This window comes from Chiloscyllium plagiosum, unplaced genomic scaffold (genome assembly GCF_037043375.1).
Source record: "Chiloscyllium plagiosum isolate Xiang-an unplaced genomic scaffold, Cpla_swu_hap1 HiC_scaffold_7, whole genome shotgun sequence".
In the NCBI taxonomy this organism is placed as follows: Eukaryota; Metazoa; Chordata; class Chondrichthyes; order Orectolobiformes; family Hemiscylliidae; genus Chiloscyllium; species Chiloscyllium plagiosum.
In genome coordinates, this window is record NW_028270145.1 from 39,310,927 (window position 1) to 39,334,713 (window position 23,787).

The 23,787-nt window shown below is 44.4% G+C and overlaps 1 protein-coding gene across 4 annotated transcripts in view; it reads right to left on the minus strand.

The window, feature by feature from the left end:
* Positions 1-3,056: 3,056 nt before the first annotated feature.
* The window catches only part of ftcd (formimidoyltransferase cyclodeaminase), a 48,725-nt gene continuing 27,994 nt past the window's right edge, over positions 3,057-23,787 (minus strand). For all 4 annotated transcript variants that reach the window (XM_043693422.2, XM_043693423.2, XM_043693424.2 and 1 more), the window contains 5 exons: positions 23,398-23,559; positions 13,161-13,204; positions 8,691-8,829; positions 7,700-7,795; positions 3,057-3,286 (listed from right to left, as the gene is read on the minus strand). In XM_043693422.2, the coding sequence (XP_043549357.2) occupies positions 3,200-3,286; positions 7,700-7,795; positions 8,691-8,829; positions 13,161-13,204; positions 23,398-23,559 (528 nt within the window). In that variant the 3' untranslated portion in view covers positions 3,057-3,199. The remainder of the gene's footprint in view (positions 3,287-7,699; positions 7,796-8,690; positions 8,830-13,160; positions 13,205-23,397; positions 23,560-23,787) is intronic.

Sequence of the window (23,787 nt, forward strand, 5' to 3'; positions counted from 1 at the left end):
GGCTAACGGTAAAATTCTTGGCAGTGTAGATAAACAGAGAGATCTCGGTGTCCAGATGCATAAATCCCTGAAAGTTGCCACCAGGTGGGTAGGGTTGTTAAGAAGTCATATGGTATGTTGGTGATTATTGGTAGGGTGATTGAGTTTCAGAGCCACTAGGTCATGTTGCAGCTGCACAAGACACTGGTAAGGCCGCACCTGGAGTATTATGTACAGTTCTGGTCCCAGCATTATGGGAAGGTTGTGGAAGCTTTGGAAAGGGTCCAGGGGAGATTTACTAGGATGTTGCCTGGTATGGTGGGAAGGTCTTACGAGGAAAAGCTGTGGGAACTGAGGCTGTTTTTATTGGAGAGAAGAAGGTTGAGAGGTGACTTAATCGAGACGTATGAGATAATCAGAAGGTTAGATAGAGTGGATAATGAGAGCCTTTTTCCTCAGGTGGTGAAGGCTAACACAAGGGGCCATAGCTTTAAATTGAGGGGTGATAGATTTAGAACAGATGTCAGGTGTCGTTTCTTTACTCAGAGTAGTTGGGACGTGGAACGGCCTGCCTGCAACAGTAGTAGTTTTGCCGACATTAAGGGCATTGAAATGGACATTGGATATACATATGGATAATAATGGGATGGTGTAGGTTAGATGGGCATGACAGGTTGGCGTGACATGGAGGGCCGAAGGGACTGTACTGCGTGTTAAGGTTCTATGTTCTATGTAACAATTGAGCTGGCAGCAATAATGCCTGTGGAACTGAGTTTGGTAGAAATTTGAAACACTTTGCCTGGACTTTGGACCATGTCTACATACATTTTGTAAAGTAAACTGGTAGATCATCTTAAACACAGTTCCTCCCAATAACCTAGTGAACACGACATGGCCGAAGGATGCCTCATTGAACTTCACTGGGAGAACACAACTGAATTTCATAATCAGAATGGGACATGAGAGGTTATAATAATGTGGCCTAACCAGTGCCCAGAAGAAAGATTAAAAACAGTGCTAGTCACTGGCGCCTATACTTTTGGAGTGGAAGGTTTGTGGTCTTGGGCAGCACTGCACTCTCTCAGGCATCGCAATGTGCTGGGAAACCAGTTCCCAATGAGTATGCAGCTCCAGGACAGGGGACCAGATTCAATTATCCTGGAGCAATGCCTTGTGACTATTGGTTTGGACAGCCAGTTGCAGACTGGGAAACATAGCCCAACTTTGACCACACTCCCACCCAAGCACACAAGTACTGACCACTGAAGGATACTGGAGAAATAGGGCAGAGTATTGAATGAATGTACGTGTAAAACAGAGGGAATACATCTGTATGTGTGTGAGAGACAGACAGATTGGTGTGTGTGTGTGAGTGAGAGAGATAGTTTGAGAGTGTATGTGTGAGAGAGAGTTTCTGTATGAGAAAATGTGAGTGAGAGTGTTTGTGTGACAGAGGATGTGTATGTGTGAAAGATTGTGTCTGTAAAAGACAGAGTGAGAGAGAGAGAGAGTGGGTGTGTGAGAAAATAATTTCTAAATGATAACCCCTAGCTCTAGATTCTTCCACAGGAGGAAATATGCTTTCAACATCTATCTGATCAAGGTCCCTTGGGACTGTATACAGTATAGAACATAGAACAGAATAGTACAGGTTATTTGGCCTTTGATGTTGTGCCGACCTTTCATCCTACTCTAAGATCAAACTAACCTACATAGCCTACTTTTTGCAAGATTTGTGAAAGTTTGTAGCTCAGGTTGAGGTTTAGGGTGTAGCTTTGCTCGCTGAGCTGTAGGTTTGATATCCAGACATTTCATTACCTGGCTAGATAACATCATCAGTGGCGACCTCCAAGTGAAGCGAAGCTGTTGTCTCCTGCTTTCTATTTGTATCCTTCTCCTGGATGGGATTCCTGGGGTTTGTGGTGATGTCATTTCCTGTTCGTTTTCTGAGGGGTTGATAGATGGCATCTAGATCTATGTGTTTGTTTATGGTATTGTGGTTGGAGTGCCAGGCCTCTAGGAATTCTCTGGCATGTCTTTGTTTAGCCTGTCCCAGGATAGATGTGTTGTCCCAGTCGAAATGGTGGGTTTTTTTTTCATCCGTGGGCTACAAGGGAGGGAGGATCGTGTCTTTTTGTGGCTAGCTGGTGTTCATGTATCCTGATGACTAACTTTCTTCCGACATAGCCTACATTTTACTATCATCCACGTGCCTATCCAAGAGTTGTTTAAATGTCCCTAATGTATGTGTCCGAGTCTACTACCACTGCTTTCCACGCAACCACTACTCTCTGTGAAAAGAACTTACCTCTGACATCTTCCGTAAATCTTCCTTCAGTTACCTTAAAATTATGCCCCCTCGTGATAACCATTTCCACCCTGGGAAAAACTCTATGGCTATCTATGTCTCTCATCATCTTGTACACCTCTATCAAGTCACCTCTCATCCTTCTTTGTTACAATGAGAAAAGCCCTAGCTCTCTCAACCTTTCTTCGGAAGGTGCACCCTCCAGTGCAGGCTGCATCCTGGTAAATCTCCTCTGCACCCTCTCCAAAGCTTTCACATCCTTCCTATAATGAGGCAACCAGAACTGAACACGATATTCCAAGTGTGGCCTAACCAGGGCTTTATAGAGGTGCAGCATAGCTTCGCGGCTCATGAACTCAATCCCCCTGCTAATGAAAGCCAAAAGTGTTTCAAGTAAGTCACTTTTGACAAAGATATAGGGCCCAGTATAAATTTCTAAATGAAATTGAAGGAGAAACATACACAGGGCTTTGGGAAAGGGGAGGGGAGCAGAATTAATTGGGTAGCTCTATCAAAGAACCACCATGGGTTCGCTAGGCACAATAACCTTCATTTGTTTTGCAGTTCCATCAATGTAAAGGAGTAGTACTGAAGGAGCAGTACTTTTGGTGCTACATGTTCTGAAAGCATCAGAACAGGAGTGAATGAACTATGGTGCTCTTTGGACCTCTCCCAACTGCCCCCACCCACACCTACCCCCAAGAACACATGAGGTAAGTACATTATCAAAGGATGCTGTTTTGCAGAAAAACGCTCATACACGTTATGAGCAATATTAGTCTTTTATTCACACTGCAGCTAAACATAAGGATTTACACTGAACACTCTTCTTTCTCACTCTGGATAAGAGTGCTCTTATGGACTGCTGGTGGATGGTTCATAGCCATGTTGTTGTCTGTTGTAGCTTATTTCTCACTCCTTGCGTTTGTCCATCAGCTCTAAGACCTGCACTGTGTTTCGTCTCGCCTCCTCCAGGAGGTCAAGAGCCCTTGCTCTGGCCTGTGGGCAAGCAGAGAAAATGTTAACTGCTAACCTTTCTAAGGTTGCACTGACAGCTCTTCAACACTGAAACCACACAGAGTGTCCTGCACTAGGACAGTGATAAAACCTTGCACATGCACTATCTTTGCAAACTAAGGAATCACCTAAAATCTCCATCCACCTCATGACACAATTACATTCAACACCAAACTATCAACCTGCACGTAGCACTGTTCTGCACGTAGCACTGTTCTACACATGTTCTTGCACAGGAGGTATGCCTAATTATCCTGATGAATAAAGGAGCCACCATTTCTTGGTGTGCTGTCCCTTGCCCAACCTCCGCAAAGCCCTGCAGTAACTCATCAGCTATACTGTATGTAACCAATACCCATTTGCGAGACTAATGAATCTGATTGCAATGGTGCAATGCTGTTTCAGCTATTGACTGAGCAGAAGAAATTCTCCTTATCATTGTCATAAAATCATGCAGTGCAGAAAAGGCTCTTTGGCCCATCAAGTCTTCACCAACATAATTACCACTAAAATTGCGCTAATCCCAATTTCCTGCACTTGTCCCATACCCTTGAATGTTATGATATTTGAAGTACTCATCCAAATATTTTTAAAAGTTGTAAAGTTTCCAGCCTCCGCTAACTTTCCAGGCAATGCTATCCGGACTCCCCCCACCTGCTGAGTGAAAAATGTTTTTTCCCAAATTCCCTCTGAAACCCCTGCCCTTTACCATAAAACTATTCCGTCTCATGATTGATCCCTCAACCAAGGCAACAGCTGCTCTCTATTCACCTGTTCATACCTATCATAATCTTACACACCTCAGTCATGTCCCCACTCAGTCCTCTCTGCTCTAAAGAAAACACTCCAAATCTGTCTAATCCCTCCTTATATCTCAAGTTCTCCACCCCAGGCAACATCTTAGTGAACCTCTCTGTACTCCCTCTAATGCTGTCACAACCTTCCTTGTACAATGCTCTGTACAACTTCCAACATTACATCTTTGTTTTTATACTCTGTGCCATGACTGTTGAAAGCAATTGACCCACATGCCTTCTTAGCTATCCTGTGCACATGCTCTGCCAACTTCAGGGATCTTTGAATAATTATCCCAAGATCCTTCTGTTCCTCTAAGTTAACCAGTGCCCTGCCATTCATTAAATACTCTTGCCATCTTGTTTCTTCTTCAAAGTGCATCACCTCACACTTATCGGGGTTAAATACCATCTGAACTTTTTTGCCCATCTGACCAACCCATCTATATCTTCCTGTAATCTACAACCGTCTTCTTCTCTATTAACCACTCTATCAATCTTGGTGTCATCTGCAAATTTGCTTAACATTTCCCTGACATTTTCACCTGTATCATTTATGCATATATCAAACAATAAGGGTCCCAGTACTGATCCTTGTAGTACATCACTGTACACCAGCCTTCCATCACTCAAACAGCCTTCTACCAGTACCCTTCATGCCCTATTACTCAGCCAGTTTCTGATCTATTTGCCAAGTTTCTCTCAATTCCATGTCAATTGGCTTCAGACTGTGCTTTCTGACCTGCTGCTATGGAAATTATTTGTCCCTCCTTAACAAAAACCTCAGTAATTTTGAACGCCTCTGTTGAGTTTCCCTTAACCTTCTCTGCTCCAAGGAGAACAATCTCTTCTGCAGCCTACAGGATAGAAGATGCATGTCCATGGAGTCATTCGTAGAAATGTGATGTCTGAGGCTTTGCCATCCTCCCTAAAGAGTCGTGCCCAGATTTGGATATAATACTCAGCTTGTGTTAAATAGAGATTCCTAAAAATTTAGCATAACTAAGTTGCTTTTAAGTCTGAAGGGCAGTCTTGCAGGTGTTGACCTGGATGTGAAAGTCCTGCATCTATTTCACACAGATACCATTTTTGCCTATGGGGGTGGGGTGTTGGAGTGGAGAGAGAGAGAGTCCTAATTTTCGTATTAGGAAAATCTGAACTAAGCACAGCTATTTCAATTCAGTGCTGAATTCAAACACACCCCACTTTGGCTGTAATCTAAGGTGTGGGAATCACAAATTGATGGAATACACATACAACATCATGATCTGAAACATGTTAAACCTCTTGTTCTTGTTTTATATATCTAATAGTGTTCTTACACATAACTGAATGTTTTCTCCCCATCACCAAATCATTGAGACTTTTTTTTGTTTTTAACTATTAACCAGCACTAATAAATCACCTGTACAGCCAATTAGATTATGACAACCAAATCCCATTATGGGGAATGCAAACCATCAAAAGTGAGGGAGAGGTAAGGAAAGTGGAAAGGGGCTAAATCAAACTGAAATTGGAAGAACAATAAAGCTGTGCATCCCTGTTGTGCCCACCCCTCTCTAAAGGCATCGACAGCATTCGTGAACACCACATGCTCCCCTTCCAAGGGGTTCCAGGCACAAACATAAACTTTATTTTTGTCTACCCAAAAGTGCTAAGACACACATTAGAGTGCCTGCCCACCACCAAAATCACAGTGACTTAACTGGTAACCACAACCAGCAAAAATATTCTGCTATAACATGCATTTCGTCAATGTGAACTGGCTGTAACGCGATTGACAAATAGAGATGCTGTTTCTAAAGCATGAACTTTTTAAATGTGTGTTAGCTATAATGCAATTGTATCAGTAACACTTTAAGTGCTATTTTTATTGTGTGATTTTTGTTTGATGCGGGGTTGCACAAGAATGCAACCATGGCACTAGAAAAACTACCTGTATATGAAAGCAAAGCCCATTATGGGCAAAGCAAACCATGAAAGTTGAGGGATTAGGGTATAGAGAGCAGGAAGAGAATCAGAATAGAGTTGGAGAGGGAATGTCCCACTGTTTAAACAGAAAAACAAATTGGCTTCAGATGTCAGTGATTGTTAAAACCAAACCCCTGTTGGGCTTCTTTAATTGAGAGACCAGCTGGTATAATTGCTTTGGCAGTATTTATTAATATTCCCTTAGGGCAATTTTAATTTTTTTCTCTTTTCATCTTTCATGGGATGTGGGTATTGTTGGCTAAGTGTTTTAATAAGTTCAAGAGTCTTTGAACAGTAATAATTCAAGCTTTAGGTTTCAGTCAGGCTTTTTTTAAAGCTAGCCAGAGAAGGCTATACATAGCTGTAAATCAATGGAGGTGAGCAACTTGTGTTCAGAGAGACTGAGGGCAGTGCAAGCCTACCTAAGCTGAATGGTTTGTTTGCTCTGTGGGGTGGGGTTGGACTCTAATGAATCAGTGAGACACAATTGTGGGATGAGATGTTGAGCTGCTGGGCAGTGAGCAATTATTGGGGCATTGTAAGGTTGAATCTTGTCACCTGACACACTGGCCTGGTGTTTTGGTTTAGTCCAATCACATTACCACTACACCATCACTGACAACTACGTGCAGCCAAAGAAGAAACAGGAAGCCCTCCAGGCTGAATAGGAGTTATTGCAGTGGGAATTCTAAGGCAAAATCTTCAACAGCAAAGAATTGGAAGAGGTAGAGTTTTGATGAGGTCTGGTAACCTACAGTGTCACTAGAATCCATATAGTGTGGAAACAGACTCTTTAAGTCCACACTGACCCTCTGCTCTGCATTTACCCCTGACTAATGCACCTACCCTACACATCCTAAGGTCAGGTGAATTGGCCATGCTAAATTGCCCGTAGTGTTAGGTATAGGGGTAAATGTAGGGGTATGGGTGGGTGGCGGGTCGGTGTGGACTTGTTGGGCCGAAGGGCCTGTTTCCATACTGTAATGTAATCTAAAAAAAAAATCCCTAAACACTGTGGCTAATTTAGCATAGCCAATTCACCTAAACTGCACATCTTTGGATTGTAGGAAGAAACCAGAGGAAACCTATGCAGACACAGGGAGAATGTGCAAACTCCACACAGACAGTCACCCAAGGCTGGAATCGAACCCAGGTCCCTGGCAATGTCAGGCAGCAGCACTAACCACTGAGCCACCGTGCTGCACTAGCATCTGGGTGTGCTATTGTTGAGGAATCCATGGGATCTATCTTGATCACATCTGCTATCTGGTGTACTCTGCATATTAACCAATATTTACATAATGTTAATACTGAATGCTAGATATTGAGTTTTAAATCCTAGCTTGTTTTGCTTTCTAAGATTGTACATTAAAGTTTATTTTTATGGTTTAAAACTGGAATGTTATAGATTTATTTTCTTAGGGATAGGGATATAAGGATTATTAATGGTGTGAAAGAGGGAAAAAAAGCATTACTTATCCTGAACGAGATTGTAATGGAATTTCAGGGATGGGATCTGGTCCAGGATTGTAAAAATATTGGTATAATCCGGGATTGTAATAGTTGTTCCTAGCCTTCTCACAATTTATTTCCCCATCCTTTAGAAACAGTGTTCTCAATTTCATCATACCTTGGTGCTGAAATCCTGGTCTTTCATATCCTTGAGGTTAATGATGATGTTGTAATGGGCCCCAAATACTCCCAGTTCCAAAGCTTTAGCAGCAACCTAGACAGAGACAGACAGTTGAGAGCAAAGTGGGAAGAGGTGTTGGTACATCTCAGTTATCTCCACGGGTAGTCTTCTGTTCTCTGGGTGGGCCAAATTCAAATATCAGAGGAACTTCATGGGGAACACTTACTGCAAAGAGCATGTCCAAAATATTCTTTCCATATCAATCAGATTCCAAGCTTAGATTAGCTCATAGGGCTTGACAGCCCAAAACCAACATACTTGCTGACTCTACAAACATTTAAATCTGTTCAGGCATGCTGCAACATAAATCTGGGGCAAGTGGGGCTTGAACCCCTATTCTTTGGCCCAGAAATAGGGACATTACCACTATGCCTCACTTGACTTGATATCCTTAAAACCAGCCAACTTCCAAAACCAGAAGCTTCCACTCAGACGCTATGGGTGATTTTTAAAATCTTGAAGTGACTTGACAGAATGGGTGTGTAGAGGATGTTTCCTCTTGTGGGGGATTCTAGAATGAAGGGCCAATGTTTCAAAATCAGGTGTTTTTTTTTCTCTTAGAAGCTTGTGAGTCATTGGAACCCTATCCCTCAGAAGCTGGTGGAGACGGTCTCTTTTTTTTTAAGGGAGAGATAACTTCTCAATAAGTGAGGGGGTGAAAGGTTATCAAGATGGTTGAGATTATGCAGTAATCATATCAGCTATGATCCTATTGAATGATGACTCAAGGTGCACAGTGTTCTACTCCTATTTGTATACTTAGGTAACCACGTTAAGAACCAACCAAAACATGATAAAGCTGGGTCTCTCATTCACTTTTAAAGCTGAATCAACACAAGACACAGAAGGAACTAACTGCATCTGGCAAATGTGGCACCACATCTGTGTTGATTTTAAAGCCCCCTACCCCACCCATAGCCAGGTGTACCTGCAAGTCTGATTTGCAGGCCAGGTTTCCACATGTTGCCATCTCCTTTAAGACAGGCCAGAGACTGTTCACCTTCTCTGCTAAGGCCAGGGGGACGTTGATTGCTTTCTTCGAACCGTCCTGCATTGCAGCTTCTCGCCTGAGAAAGGAATTAAGAAGACAGCTCAGCAGTTTATGACATGAGCCATTTGAGCAGAAGTCCACTTTCCTAGAATGTTTAGAAATTCGTCCATGGTATGTGGGCATCACCGGCTAGGCCAACATTTATTGCCCATCTCCCACTGCCCTTGAACTGAGTGGCCACTGAATCAGATCAGCCACATTGAATGACAGACCGGACTCAAGGGGCCGAGTGGCATACTCCTGTTTGCATGCTGGTGTCTCTTTATCTACCCAGTCCAGCTCCTTCAATATAAACTGAGTTTTAAAACACAAGCATTATTTTGCAACACCACAGGTTTTAGAGATGAGGTGAGGTGCAGTGGCATCCTAATAATTTGCTAAGTGCTAGCAAAGAGCGATAGCATTGCCACTCAGTAGCCATACAGTGAGGCAATTCACTTTCTTTCCCAAAATGGAGCGAGGCCATTTCAGAGGTCACTTCAGAGTCAATCGTACTGCTATGGATCTGGAGTCACAGGTACAGCAGACTGGAGCGAAGGACAGCAGATTTCCTTCCCTTTAAAGGAGTTAGGTGTTTATTACAGCAAGCAATGATAATTGTCATGGTCACCATTATAGATAAGCTGGTTCAATCCTATTCACCTGGCCTTTCCCCATCTCCCTGCAACTCCTGTTCAATCTTCAGGTGTCGGTCCTCTTTTGAAAGTCCCAGTTGAGTCTGTCCTTGTCTTTGTCATGCCACTGGGTAGTGCACTCAAGATCCTAACCCCAGGGGTTTCCAAATTATGGGTCATGCCCCCCAATGAGACAGTAGGGTGACCATATGGTCTGAGACCTCTGAGTTAGCAATGGCAACTATCCAACAGGGGAGTTCCAGGATCAGAGCTGAGCTGAGTTGAGGAGCCATTGCACGTGATGGCTACATCAGAAATCTTTGTGACAGTTATGGGCACAAGAACTGTCTCTCTCACAACATTTTAACAACTCCCTCCTTCCCTGTCACAACTGAACAACCTCATTGACCCCTCATCTCATGCTCTGTATGGGGTCACATCAATTTCACACATTAAATATTTGTAACATTTGAGAAAAATTTAGGAAGAGCCACTTTCTGGGATAGGGTTTTTCCCCATATTCCTATTTGTTCATTCCCCCTTGCCTTAAACAGCTTAGGGTTATGTATCCTCTGCTTTGAGGCCCTTCTGCCAATGGGAAATCTAGAAAACAGGTGAAAGGTCGTGAGTCATTGGAACTTTTACTGAATAGCTCGTGGAGGCAGAGTCCTTTAATACTCTTGAAGGGAGAGATAGATTCTTGATAAACAAGTGGCTGTAAAGTTATCACAATAGGTGGGAATATGGGGTAATCCGAATCGTCCACAATGGCTCAAGGGACCAAGTGGATAACTCTTGTTTGCATACTGGTGTCTTTTCGTCTAACCTGTCCACCTTCCTCAATGTAAACTGAAGTCCCAGCAAGATCTTCAAATATAAAGCGAGCTGAGGTGCAATGATGTCAAGATTAGCTAAATGCTGGCAAAGAGATGGTAGCAGTTGGCATTGCCACTCAGCAGCCATGCAGCGAGGCAATTTATTTTCTCGCCCAAAACAGATCAAAGCAGCCATTGATCCGAATTAAGCTCCCCCTTTCAGGAGTTCCTTTCTCTTGGAAGGGGGTGAGCTGACCGGGAATTGGGGTTGTGGGAGTGGTGAAATAATGGGAATGGTCTGAGCCCTGGGTTCTGTTCCTTCAGGGAAGATTTGCCATTGGGCTGGCAATGCCCAGCAATTACTCTGAAGAGGTGCTGTCCAGTGAAGGAGGAAACTGAAGAAGGAGGAGCAGGCCCACGAATTCAGACAGCAGCTTTGCCACTTCTATTGACAGCTTTGTATTAGGGGAGTAGCAGATGGGGGTCATGGGCACAGACCATTAGAGAGCCTGAGGCAACTCAGGGGCCTGGGTTTGCTGACAGTGACGTTGAGGGGTGATAACGTTACTGTAAACTGATCTGCACTGAGAGGCCATGTCCAAACTGAGATGTATGATGATGGTGATACAGTGACTCTGAATTCCTGCATCTCAGGCGCATTCCTGGGGCCTCTTGGCAACACGTATGGCCTCTCCCAATGAATCACAGATCGCTGCATTGAGACAGTGAACAAGATTCTCCTCAGGAATATCATCCACATTAGAGGAGGGTGCAGAGGAGATTTACTAGGACGTTGCTGGGCTGTAGAGTTACAGTTCTGAAAAGAGAGTGGATGGACTGGGATTGTTTTCCTTAAAGCAGAGGAAACTGAGATTAAGATCTATAAAATTATGAGGGGCATAAATAGGATAGTTGAAAGAAACGTCTCCCTATGATGGAGCGATCAAAGACTGTGGGTATAAATTTAAAGTAAGGGGCAGAGGTTTACATGTGCACTTGCCATTCCAAGGTAGACAAGGCTATGGACCAAGTGCTGAAAATTAAGATTAGAATAGTTAGGTGGTTGCTTTTGAGGGAAGCAGATATGATGGGCCAAAGGATCTTTGTCTATGCTGTAGATCATTATGACTCTAACCAATAAAGAAGATTTTGAACTTATGAGAGTCATCATGCAGAGCGAGCAAGAGGTTTTGGCAAAATTACTTCAGCCTTGCCAATTTCCATCCACTGCACCTGTGTGGCCATCATGAAAGTATTGACCAACCAGCAGACTGCATTGGTTGGAAAGGATTACTATCTCTCACAGTCCACCTTGTTAGGGTGCGTGATACCATGGAAATGGTCACAATAGGAGTGGTTACCTTGGAAGCGGTCATCATAGGAATGATCATCATGGAAGTGTTCACCATGCGAGTTCACCATGGGAGCAGTTGCTATGGGGTTGGTCACCATGGGGGTGGCCACCATGGGAGCAGTTACAATGGGAACATGATTATGAACTCCCAGGTGCTGCAACCTTTCTGAGGAACCCAAGGAGTGAGGCTAAGCAGCATCTTCACATGAATCTTTCTGCAGCAGCAGTGCGATTTCCTCAGCAGATAGAGGAGGGGTTGGAAGAGTGACAATCTCACTGTGCCCAGACGTGGGTTCAAATTCCATCACAGCAGTTAGTGGAATCTAAACATTATTAATAAAAGAATCTCAATTTGAAAGTGAAAGTCTCAGTGATGGTGATCATGACAGCTGTCATCAATTGTCGAAAAAAACCCAACAGTTTCACTAATGTGTTTTTTTTCATTCATTCATGGGATGAGGGTGTCACTGGCTAGGACAGCATTATTACCTATCCCAAAGTGCCCAGACAGCAGTTAAGAGTCAACCACATTGTTGTGGGTCTGGATTCACATATCAGCCATAGCATCTAGGGATGGCAGTTTCCCTCCCTAGTGAATCAGATGGTTTTTTTCCCCCAATAATTGGTAATGGATTCATGGTCAACATTAGATTCTTAATTCCAGATTTTCATCAAATTCAAATTCCACCATCTACCATTGACAGGATTCAAACCTAGGTAACCAGATTGTTAGCTGGATTAACAGCTTAGCATTAATACCTCTCAGCTGTAGTGTCCCCATGATTTCCATATCGAGAAGGAAATCTGCCACGTTTTCCATGTAACTCCATGGCCACAGCATTGTGGTTGTCTCGTAAATGCCCTCTGAAATGGCTGAGTGGGGACACTCGTATCTAGGGGCAACTAGGGATGGGAAACAGATACTGGCCCAGCCAACAACATCCACAAAACAACAGAATTCATGGCTTCCTGTAAACCTGCTAGAAAATGAATGTCTCAACTAAGGAAGTATCCAAAGTGTCAGAAACTCAGCCAACTATGAGAGTACAGGCACACAATCCTTTATCCGAAATCCAAAACCCGAAGTTTGTCTCATGAAGTTTTTTGCATAACAAGGTTGTTTGACGTGCAAACAGGTGACCCAACTCCACACTCACTTGATGCACGTTGTTAGGTGTGACATGATGGCGTGGCCTAGCACTGGCAGGCATCCATTGTGTCTCAGCGCTTGTACTGGTCACACGCCGGTCTGCTGTTCGGTAAGATTTTTAAAATTTTCACCGTGAAAACGTCATTTATTCTGAAATCTGAAAAATTCCAAAATCCTAAAAAAAACAACTGGCCCCAAGGATTTCGGATAAAGGATTGTGTACCTGAATCAGTTTGCTCATGAGGATGAGGCAGACACAAAGTGATTGAAACCAGTAACACAATAAGCTCTCATTTGCAAATGAATTGAAACTGGATCTTAATTATTATATTTAATGAGTTAGTAGAGATTGTGTATTATAATGCCAATACAAGATATATTGAATTGGTTTGAGTCAGAATGTCTGGAACTTACCTTTCCCTTTCTGCTGAGGTTGATTTGGGCATCTTGAGGGCAGCCTGAAGAAAACATTGAACAAACACAAACTCAGTGTGTCATTGCAGCACCTGTGTTTCAGTTGACACACACATATTGAGGCTAAAAGGACAACAAGGGCCTGGGTGACAAGCGGTGTCCTGCAAGATTCAGTGTTGGGGCCGCAGCTGTTCACATTATATATTAATGATCTGGATGAAGGGACTGGGGCATTCTAGCGAAGTTTGCTGATGATACGAAGTTAGGTGGACAGGCAGGTAGTACTGAGGAAGTGGGGAGGCTGCAGAAGGATCCAGACAGTTTGGGAGAGTGGTCCAGGAAATGGCTGATCGAATTCAATGTGAGCAAATGCGAGGTCTTGCATTTTGGAAAAAATAATATAAGCATGGACTACTTTCTAAACGGTGAGAAAATTCATAAAGCCAAAGTACAAAGGGATCTGGGAGTGCTAGTCGAGGATTCTCTAAACGTAAACATGCAGGTTGAGTCCGTGATTAAGAAAGCGAATGCAATGTTGTCATTTATCTCAAGAGGGTTGGAATATAAAAGCACCATTGTGCTATTGAGACTTTATAAAGCTCTGGTTAGGCCCCATTTGGAGTATTGTGTCCAGTTTTGGTCCCCACACTTCAGGAAGGACATACTGGCACTGGAGTGTGTCCAGCGGAGATTCACACGAATGATCCCTGGAATGGTAGGTCTAACATACGAGGAATGGCTGAGGATCCTGGGATTGTATTCAGTGGAGTTTAGAAGATTAAGGGGAGATCTAATAGAAACTTACAAGATAATACATGGCTTGGAAAGGGTGGACGCTAGGAAATTGTTTCCGTTAGGCGAGGAGACTAGGACCCGTGGACACAGCCTTAGAATTAGAGGGGGTAAATTCAGAACAGAAATGCGGAGACATTTCTTCAGCCAGAGAGTGGTGGGCCTGTGGAATTCATTGCCGCAGAGTGCAGTGGAGGCCGGGACGCTAAATGTCTTCAAGGCAGAGATTGATAAATTCTTGATGTCACAAGGAATTAAGGGCTACTGGGAGAATGTGGGTAAATGGAGTTGAAATGCCCATCAGCCATGATTGAATGGCGGAGTGGACTTGATGGGCTGAATGGCCTTACTTCCACTCCTATGTCTTATGATCTTATGGGTGCAATCCGAAATGAAATCTTCAGTGTATAGATTGTAGTGTAAAGGGCTAAAAAGAGTCTTAAGGAGAGCTACTGAGCATGTGTGAAAATAATGGCAGATTGCCTGGGAACTGTAGATTGTGTTTGTCAGGCTGGAGCAACATGTCGTTGCTGACCATGTCTTGTAAATAGTTTAATAAAGTCTGTGTATGGTTACTGACATTTAGAAGAGTGTAGACGTATTGGCTAAATCTTATGTTGTTTTGGTAATGTTTGAGCTGTTTTGGAGGGATTTCCACTGTATTTTATCAAACCCACTTCATTAACTATCTTTCCCCTATGTGTGTGTCATGTTTAACTAGCAGCATCTCCATCAGATGGTGGCGGCTGCGTACTATCAACACAATGCCAATGATCTGGTAAAATGGTCCTCTGCAGGGTATTTCAATATTGGAATGTGCTTCCTGCATCCTTGCCTCAGATAAGTCATCTGAACCCATTAATAAAATTTCCACAGCTACCCACACCCCCCACCCAACCAACCACTAATGTCAGTAACTATTTTCTTGCTGACTGTGGGATTTCCTCTCCTAGCTGTATTTCTATAGCCCTGTAGAATCACAGAATCATATAGTACAGCCCAATGAGTCTGTAAAGGCAAAACTCTACTGCTGTTTACATCAGTCCCACGTTCCCTCCCAACACATGGTGGCAGAGAGACTTCACTGAGGAGCAATCTGGGAGAAGTCAGCTCAGTCACCACGACTGAACCGGGGGGTCAAGGAATGGTAAACCTCAAACAGTAGTGTTTCCATCCTTCCCCCCTCCTCTAACTGAACAAAAGTTAAAAATCATGCAACACCAGTGATCTTGTGCTACAAATTCTGTCTTATCATCCTGCCCCACTAGCTACCTGATGAAGGGGCAGCTCTCTGAAAGCTAATACTTCCAAATAAAGCTGTTGGACTATAACCTAGTGTTTGTGTGATTTTTTAACTTTGTCCACCCCAGTCCAACACCGGCACCTCCTCATCAAAAAAAAGAGGAGAAAAGGCTTGAGCGAGGCTGTTAGAAATTTTGTTGTAGCCTGAAATTTTGTTGGTCTGTTTGTAAAGATTGCATTGTAATTTAAATAGCCAAAAAATTGAAAGTTACTAACAAAATAGTTTGAGAGGGGCTGCTGTGTGACAGAAGTGGTGCCGGTTGGTATAAGTGTGGGCTTAGGTGAATACTGAACTTGAGTGAGTAAAATATGCAAGGTAAGATTCTTTTGTCTTTCTTGGTGTAAAGGGGCAAAGATGGTATTTAGGGCAATGGTATTCATTCCTTGCCAGATGTGGGCGATCAGGGAGCAGTCTAGTGTCCCTGACGACAATGTCTGCAGGAAGTGTGATTGGCTGCAGCTCCTCATAAAAAACGCTGTTCAATCCAAGCAGCGGCTGGATCCACTGGGCAGCATACTGGCGACAGAGAGTGTAATGTACAGTAGTTACAGGGAGATGGTCATACTGCAGATTCAAGGAGAAAGTGAGGACTGCAGATGCTGGAGATCAGAGCTGAAAATGTGTTGCTGGAAAAGCGCAGGAGGTCAGGCAGCATCCAAGGAACAGGAGAATCGACGTTTCGGGCATAAGCCCTTCTTCAGGAATGAGGAAAGTGTGTCCAGCAGGCTAAGATAAAAGGTAGGGAGGAGGGACTTGGGGGAGGGGCGTTGGAAATGCGATAGGTGGAAGGAGGTCAAGGTGAGGGTGATAGGCCGGAGTGGGATGGGGGTGGAGAGGTCAGGAAGAAGATTGCAGGTTAGGAAGGTGGTGCTGAGTTCGAGGGATTTGACTGAGACAAGGTGGGGGGAGGGGAAATGAGGAAACTGGAGAAATCTGAGTTCATCCCTTGTGGTTGGAGGGTTCCTAGGCGGAAGATGAGGCGTTCTTCCTACAACCGTCGTGTTGCTATGGTCTGGCGATGGAGGAGTCCAAGGACCTTTCCCGCCGTACCAACCAGTACCCTTCCACTGACACCCTCCTTCGACTGACTGGTGGTCCTCACCCTGAACAACTTCTCTTTCCAATCCTCCTACTTCCTCCAAACCAAAGGAGTAGCCATGGGCACCCGCATGGGCCCCAGCTATGTCTGCCTCTTTGTAGGATATGTGGAACAGTCCATCTTCCGCAACTACACTGGCACCACCCCCCACTTTTTCCTCCGCTACATCGATGACTGTATCGGCGCTGCCTCGTGCTCCCACGAGGAGGTTGAACAGTTCATCCACTTTACCAACACCTTCCACCCCGACCTCAAATTTACCTGGACCGTCTCAGACTCCTCCCTCCCCTTCCTAGACCTTTCCATTTCTATCTCGGGCGACCGAATCAACACGGACATTTACTATAAACCGACCGACTCCCACAGCTACCTAGACTACATCTCCTCCCACCCTGCCCCCTGTAAAAACACCATCCCATATTCCCAATTCCTTCGTCTCCGCCACATCTGCTCCCAGGAGGACCAGTTCCAAATCCGTACAACCCAGATGGCCTCCTTCTTCAAGGACCACAATTTCCCCCCAGACGTGGTCGACGATGCCCTCCACCGCATCTCTTCCACCTCCCGCTCCTCTGCCCTTGAGCCCCGCCCCTCCAACCGCCCCAGGACAGAACCCCACTGGTCCTCACCTACCACCCCACCAATCTCCATGTACAGCGCATCATCCGCCGTCATTTCCGCCACCTCCAAACGGACCCCACCACCAGGGATATATTTCCCTCCCCTCCCCTATCAGCGTTCCAAAAAGACCACTCCCTCCATGACTCCCTCGTCAGGTCCACACCCCCCACCAACCCAACTCCCGGCACCGTGCCCTGCAACCGCAAGAAATGCAAAACTTGCGCCCACACCTCCCCCCGTACTTCCCTCCAAGGCCCCAAGGGATATTTCCATATCCGCCACAAATTCACCTGCACCTCCACACACATCATCTATTGCATCCGCTGCACCTGATGTGGCCTCCTCTATATTGGGGAGACAGGCCGCCTACTTGCGGAACGTTTCAGAGAACATCTCTGGGACACCCGGACCAACCAACCCAACCACCCCGTGGCTCAACACTTCAACTCCCCCTCCCACTCCACCTAGGACATGCAGGTCCTTGGACTCCTCCATCGCCAGACCATAGCAACACGATGGTTGGAGGAAGAACGCCTCATCTTCCGCCTAGGAACCCTCCAAACACAAGGGATGAACTCAGATTTCTCCAGTTTCCTCATTTTCCTTCCCCCCACCTTGTCTCAGTCAAATCCCTCGAACTCAGCACCACCTTCCTAACCTGCAATCTTCTTCCTGACCTCTCCACTCCCATCCCACTCCGGCCTATCACCCTCACCTTGACCTCCTTCCACCTATCGCATTTCCAACGCCCCTCCCCCAAGTCCCTCCTCCCTACCTTTTATCTTACCCTGCTGGACACACTTTCCTCATTCCTGAAGAAGGGCTTATGCCCGAAACGTCGATTCTCCTGTTCCTTGGATGCTGCCTGACCTGCTGCGCTTTTCCAGCAACACATTTTCAGCTCATACTGCAGATTCAGTCAGGTAGATGGGTGACTGCCAGGATAGGCAGGCAGGTAGTACAGGAGTCTTCTGTGACTATTCTCCTCTCTAATAGGTGTATTGTTTTGGATACTGTTGGGGGATGGGGGGGCGAATAGCCTCTCAGGACAATACAACAGCAGCAGCCAGGCTTGTGGCGCCACAACTGGCTCTGCGGTACAGCAAGGTTGGGAAAGTCCAAGTGAGTGATAGTTCCAGGGGACTTGCTAGTCAGGGACACAAACAGATGTTTCTGTGGCTGTGTTCGAGACTCCAGTATAGTTAGTTGTCTCCCTGGTGCCAGGGTCAAGGATATCTCTTGAGTGGTGGCATGACATTCTCAAGGGGGAGGGTGAGCAGTCAGAGGTCATTGTGCACATTGCCACTAACGACATAGGTAGAAAGAGGGATGAAGTCCTGTGGAAAATGTACAGGGAGATAGGAAAGAGCTGCAAAGCAGGACCTCTCGGGTTACTACCAGTGCCATGTGCTAGTGAGGCAAGTAATAGAAAGATAGGGCAGATGGATCCATGAGTAAGAAGCTGGTGCAGAGGGCAGGGTTTTGGGTTATTGGATCACTGTGACCTCTTCTGGACAGAGGTGACCTGTACAAGCGGGATGAGTTGCACCTAGACGGGAGGGGAACCAAAATCCTCACATCATGGTTCGCTAGTGCTACTTGGAAGGGTTTTAACTAGAGTGAAAAATCACACAACGCCAGGTTATAGTCCAACAGGTTTATTTGGAAGCACTAGCTTTCAGAATGCTGCTTCTTCAGGTGGTTGCCCTGTGCTAGTGCTTCCAAACAAACCTGGTGTGATTTTTAACTTTGCACACCCCAGTCCAACACCGACATCTCCAAATCAATATAAACCAAAGTGGCAGGGAGCTGGGAACCAGAGAGGTAGGTCAGCAAGTAGAGGGATTGAGGGGAAGGTAGATGTAAGGACCAGTAAGTCTGAAAGGAAGGACAGGCAGAGACAGGTAAATGAACATGATGGTGCTAATGAACTGAAGCATGTTTATTTCAACACAATGAGTATGATAGGTAAGGCAGATGTGTTTAGAGCTTGGATCAGTAAATGGGACTATGTTGTTATGGCCATTACAGAGACTTGGTTGAGAGAGGGACAGGACTGGCTGCTCAATGTTCCAGGGTTTCATTGTTTTCGATGAGATAGAGAGGAAGGTAAAAGAGTTGAAGGAGTTGCATTACTAATCAGGGAGAATGTCATATCTGCATTCAGAGAGGACTTATTGGAGAGCTCATCCAGTGAGGCAATATGGGTAGAGCTCAAAAATAAGTGGCACCTCTCCCTCCTCTCACTAACAGCCACCGAGACATTGAGGAAAAAATATGTAGGCAGATAATGGAAAGCTGCAATAACAACAGGGTTGTCATAGTGGGGCTTGTTATCTTCCCCAATATTGACTGGGACTCCCTTAGAACAAGAAGTTTAGACAGTGCAGAATTTGTTAAGTGTATCCAAGAGAGTTTCTTGAAACAGTATGTGGATAGTCTACCTAGAGGAGGGGCCATACTGGATCTTGTACTGACTAATGAGCCTGGCTAGGTGACCGATCTTTCAGTGGGAGAGCATTCTTGAAAACAGTGATCACAACTCCTTAAGTTTTGAGATAGCTATGAACAGTGGGAAGGCGTATTATGTCAGTATTAGGAAGGAGATAGGGAGCGTTAATTGGGAGGCGATATTATTGGGAAAGTCCACATTTGACATGTGGACATTCTTCAAAGACCTACTGATCAGAGTTCAGGACCAGCATGTTCCAGGAAGGAGGAAGGACAAGGATGGCATGGTAAGGGATATTTGATAATGAGGGAAGTTGTGAATTTAGTCAAAAGGAGAAAAGAAATAATATGTGGGGTTTAGGAAACTAAAATCAGACAGGGCCCGTGAGATAAATAAAGAAAGCAGAAAAGAACTCAAGCAGGGAATTAGGAGAGCAGGAAGGAGCCATGAAAAGACCTTGGCAAGTCAGGTTAAAGAGAATCCCAAGGTATTCTATACAAACATTAAAAACAAGAGGATAACTAGGGAGATGGTAGGACCGCTCAAGGATAGAGAAGGGACTTTGTGCTTGTAGACAGAGGATGTGATGTGAGGAAGCTGTTCCTTTAACAAGGTTAGGTTGTCATTGGTCTTTTTCAGAGAGGTTGGAAACAACACAGGTTCTGAAAAGTCTGAGTTTGGATGGGTTTTAGGGCCAATTTGATAATAGTTAAGAGATATTTCCTCAGGCAGAAGGCTTTCAAGTTTTAAAAACAAACACTTGTCTAATGAAAGGGGAGTGGCCAGTTCTCCCAGCTCAGCTATTCTCTGCTTTGGTTGGTTTTAATACAGGTGTGTGTGTCTCTGTGTGTCTGTGTGTGTGTATATTTGTGTGTGTCTGTGTGTGTGTATATTTATGTGTGTGTGTGTGAGAGAGAGAGAGAAAAGAAAGGCTGCTGGACTCTCTCTCTCTCTCTCTCTTTCTCTCTGACGATAGTCTGTTGTGTTTTTGGATAGGACAGGTTATTTGGTATTCTGTTTTCTGTCATTTTTGTTTCATTCAGTAATATTGTAAATAAATTCTGTTTTGTTTAAAACAAAGTGGTTTGACCATCTGATTCTCACCTGGAATACCCACTATACACTTGCTTAAAACAACTATCAAAATTAGGGTCTGGGCTACTTTCTTAAAAAGTCTTGACGGGTCTGGCCTGGTCCATAACAGTAGGCAAAATCTTAAATGAGTACTTTGCGTTGGTATTCATCCAGGAGAAAGATATGGAGGACAGTGAGATTAGTGTGGAGCATGCTAATATGCTGGGGCATTTTGAGATCAAGAAAGAAGTGGTATTGGGTCTCTTGAAGAGTGTTAAGGTGGATAAGTCCCCACTGCTTGATGTATCTCCCCATGTTATTGAGAGATGCAAGAGAGGAGACTGCTGGGATCTTGACCAAGATCTTTGTATCCCAGAGCACTGGCAAGTAGCTAATGTTATTCCTCTATTCAAAAAGAGAAATAGGGAACCACAGACTAGTGAGTCTCACATTTGTAATTTAGAAGCTATTGGAGAGAATTCTTAGGATTTGGATTTATGCACATTTGGAAAAGCATGGACTAATTAGGGACATAATGTGGAGGTGTGGGTAGACAATGTTAAAAATCGCATAATTTTTAATTAGGGACGGTCAGCATGGCTTTGTGTGGCGCAGGTCATGTCTTACTAACTTGATTGAATTATTCGAGGAGGTGACGAAAGTGAGCAATGAGGTTAGAGCAGTGGATGTTGCCTACATGCATTCTTGTAATGCTTTGGACAAGGTTCCTCATGGTAGCTCATCTAGAAGATTAGGATGTATGTGATCCACAGTGACATGACCACATGGATTCAGAATTGGTTTGCCCATAAAAGACAGAGGGTAGTGGTAGAAGAGTGTTTTTCTGCCTGGAGGTCTATAGTAGGTGTTCCCCGGTGATCTGTACTGGGACCACTGCTTTTTATGATATATGTAAATGACTTGGGCGAAAATATAGATGGGTGGGTTGGTAAGTTTACAGATGATACAAAGATCAGTGGAGTTGTGGACAATGTAGAAGCTTGTCAAAGGATACAGTGGGATATAGATCAGTTGCAGATATGGACAGAGAAATGGCAGATGAAGTTTAATCTGAGTAAGTGTGAGCTGCTACACTTTGGGAGATCAAATGTAAAGGAAAAGTACAGAGTTAATGGCAGGACCCTGAACAGCATTGATGTACACAGGGATCTTGGGGTTCAAGTCCATAGCTCCCTGAAAATGATCACGCATATAGATAGGGTAGTAAAGAAGGCATATGGCATGCTTGTCTTTATTGGGCAATTGAGTCAGGGAATTGAGTATGAGAGTCAGGATGTCATGTTTCAGCGTTATAAGACTTTGGTTAGGCCAGAATTGCGTTCAATTCTAGTCACCATATTACAGGAAAGATTTGGAGGCTTAAGAGAGGGTGCATAAGAGGTTCTGCAGGATGCTGCCTGGAGTAGAGGGTATGACCTATAAGGAGAGGCTAGAAAAACTCAGGCTTTTTCTGGAGCAGCAGAGAATGAGGGAAGGCTTGATAAAAGTCTATAAAATTATGAGAAGCATAGATAGGGTTGATGGTCAGAATCTTTTTCCCAGTTTTGAAATGTCTAATACTAGGGGGCATGCATTTAGCGTGAGAGGGGGAAAGTTCAAAGGAAATGTGGGGGCAAGTTTTATACACAGAGAGTGGTAGGAGTCTGGAAAGTGCTGCCAGGAGTGGTGGTGGAGGCAGTTATAATAGGAATGTTTGAGGAACTTTTAGATAAGCAAGGAAATAAGGGATATAGACCAAGGGCAGGCAGGAGGGATTAGTTTAACTTGGTTTCAAGTTCAGCACAACAGTGTGGGCCAACGGGCGTTCTGCTCTGTATTTTATATTCTAGGCCCAAAGCCTTGAAAGTTATGACATTTCAAGTGCTCATCCAAGTAGTTTATAAAGGTTGAGAGGTTTTCTGCCTCAACCACCCTCCCAGGTAGTGTATTTGAGACCCTACCATCCCCTGGGTGAAAACAATTTTCCCCAAACCTCCACTAAAGCCCTTGCCTTTCACTTTAAAATTATGCCTTTTGTTATTTACCCTTTAACAAAGGGATAGCTGCTCCCTATCCGATCCACCCAGGCCCCTCATAATTTTACACATTTCTGTCAGATCCTCCTCAATCTTCTTTGCTCCAAAGAAAGCAACCTGAGCTTATCCAGCCTCTCTCCACAGCTGTAATGCTCCATCCCAGGAAACATCATGGTAAATCTCTTCTGCCCCCTCTTCCAGTGCAATCACATTATTCCTGTAGTGCTCCAGCTGTGGCCGAATCAAAGTCCTCGACAGCTCCAACATAACCTCCCTGCTCTTATTATCTAACCCACTACTGATAAAGGTAAGTGTCCCATATGCCTTCTCAACTACCCTGTTAACTTGTCATGCCATCTTCAGGGTTCTGTGGACAAACACTCCAAGATCCTTCTTTTCCTCTGAGTTTCCTAGTATCCTGCCATTCATTTTGTACTCCCTTGTCTTGTTACTTTTTCCAAAGTGCATCACCTCACACCCATCAGGGTTTAACTGTTTCTGCCACTGATCTGCCCATCTGATCAATCTGTTTATATTCTCCTGTAAACTAAGACCTTCTTCCGCACTGTCAGTCACCGGCCGATCTTCGTGTCATGCGCTATCTTAATTATCAATTCCCTTTCCCCCAACATTCATCTACTTCGTTTATGAATATCATAAACAATAAGGGACCCAGCACTGATCCCTGTGGTACACTACTCAACAGTGTGCTCCAGTAACACAAACATCCTTCTGCCATTACCTTCTGCCTCCTGTCATTCAGCCAGTTTTGGCTCCAAAAGTGTACTGGAACTGGGCGCAATACTGTACCCAGAATAAACAAATTTATTTTCTTTATCGATTATTGGTACACCACTCACCATGTAGCTGTTGAACGCGTTGGAGTCATCATCCACCATGGTGATGAGCTCATTCATTGTGCGATGGAAAGGAGTGATCAGTTTCCTCATTGAACCATCCAGATGATCAAATTGTCGCTTGCCGTAAGTCATTAATCCAACCATTGAGCCCAGGGCCGCACCCTAGTGAAACAATTGAGACCCAGAAGTCAAGAACCATTGTACAGAGACACTGAGGCCAAACTCTCATTGTCAGAAATGCTTCTTGGCAAGCAGCGAGACACAAATGGAGTGGTGAGGAATAGACACATCTATTTGTGTCAAGGCAGATCCTTAAGGGTTTATATGGCATCAGTGGAGGACAGTGCTATTAGGATGTAGCAAATAATAGTTCTTGTTGCAACAAAGATG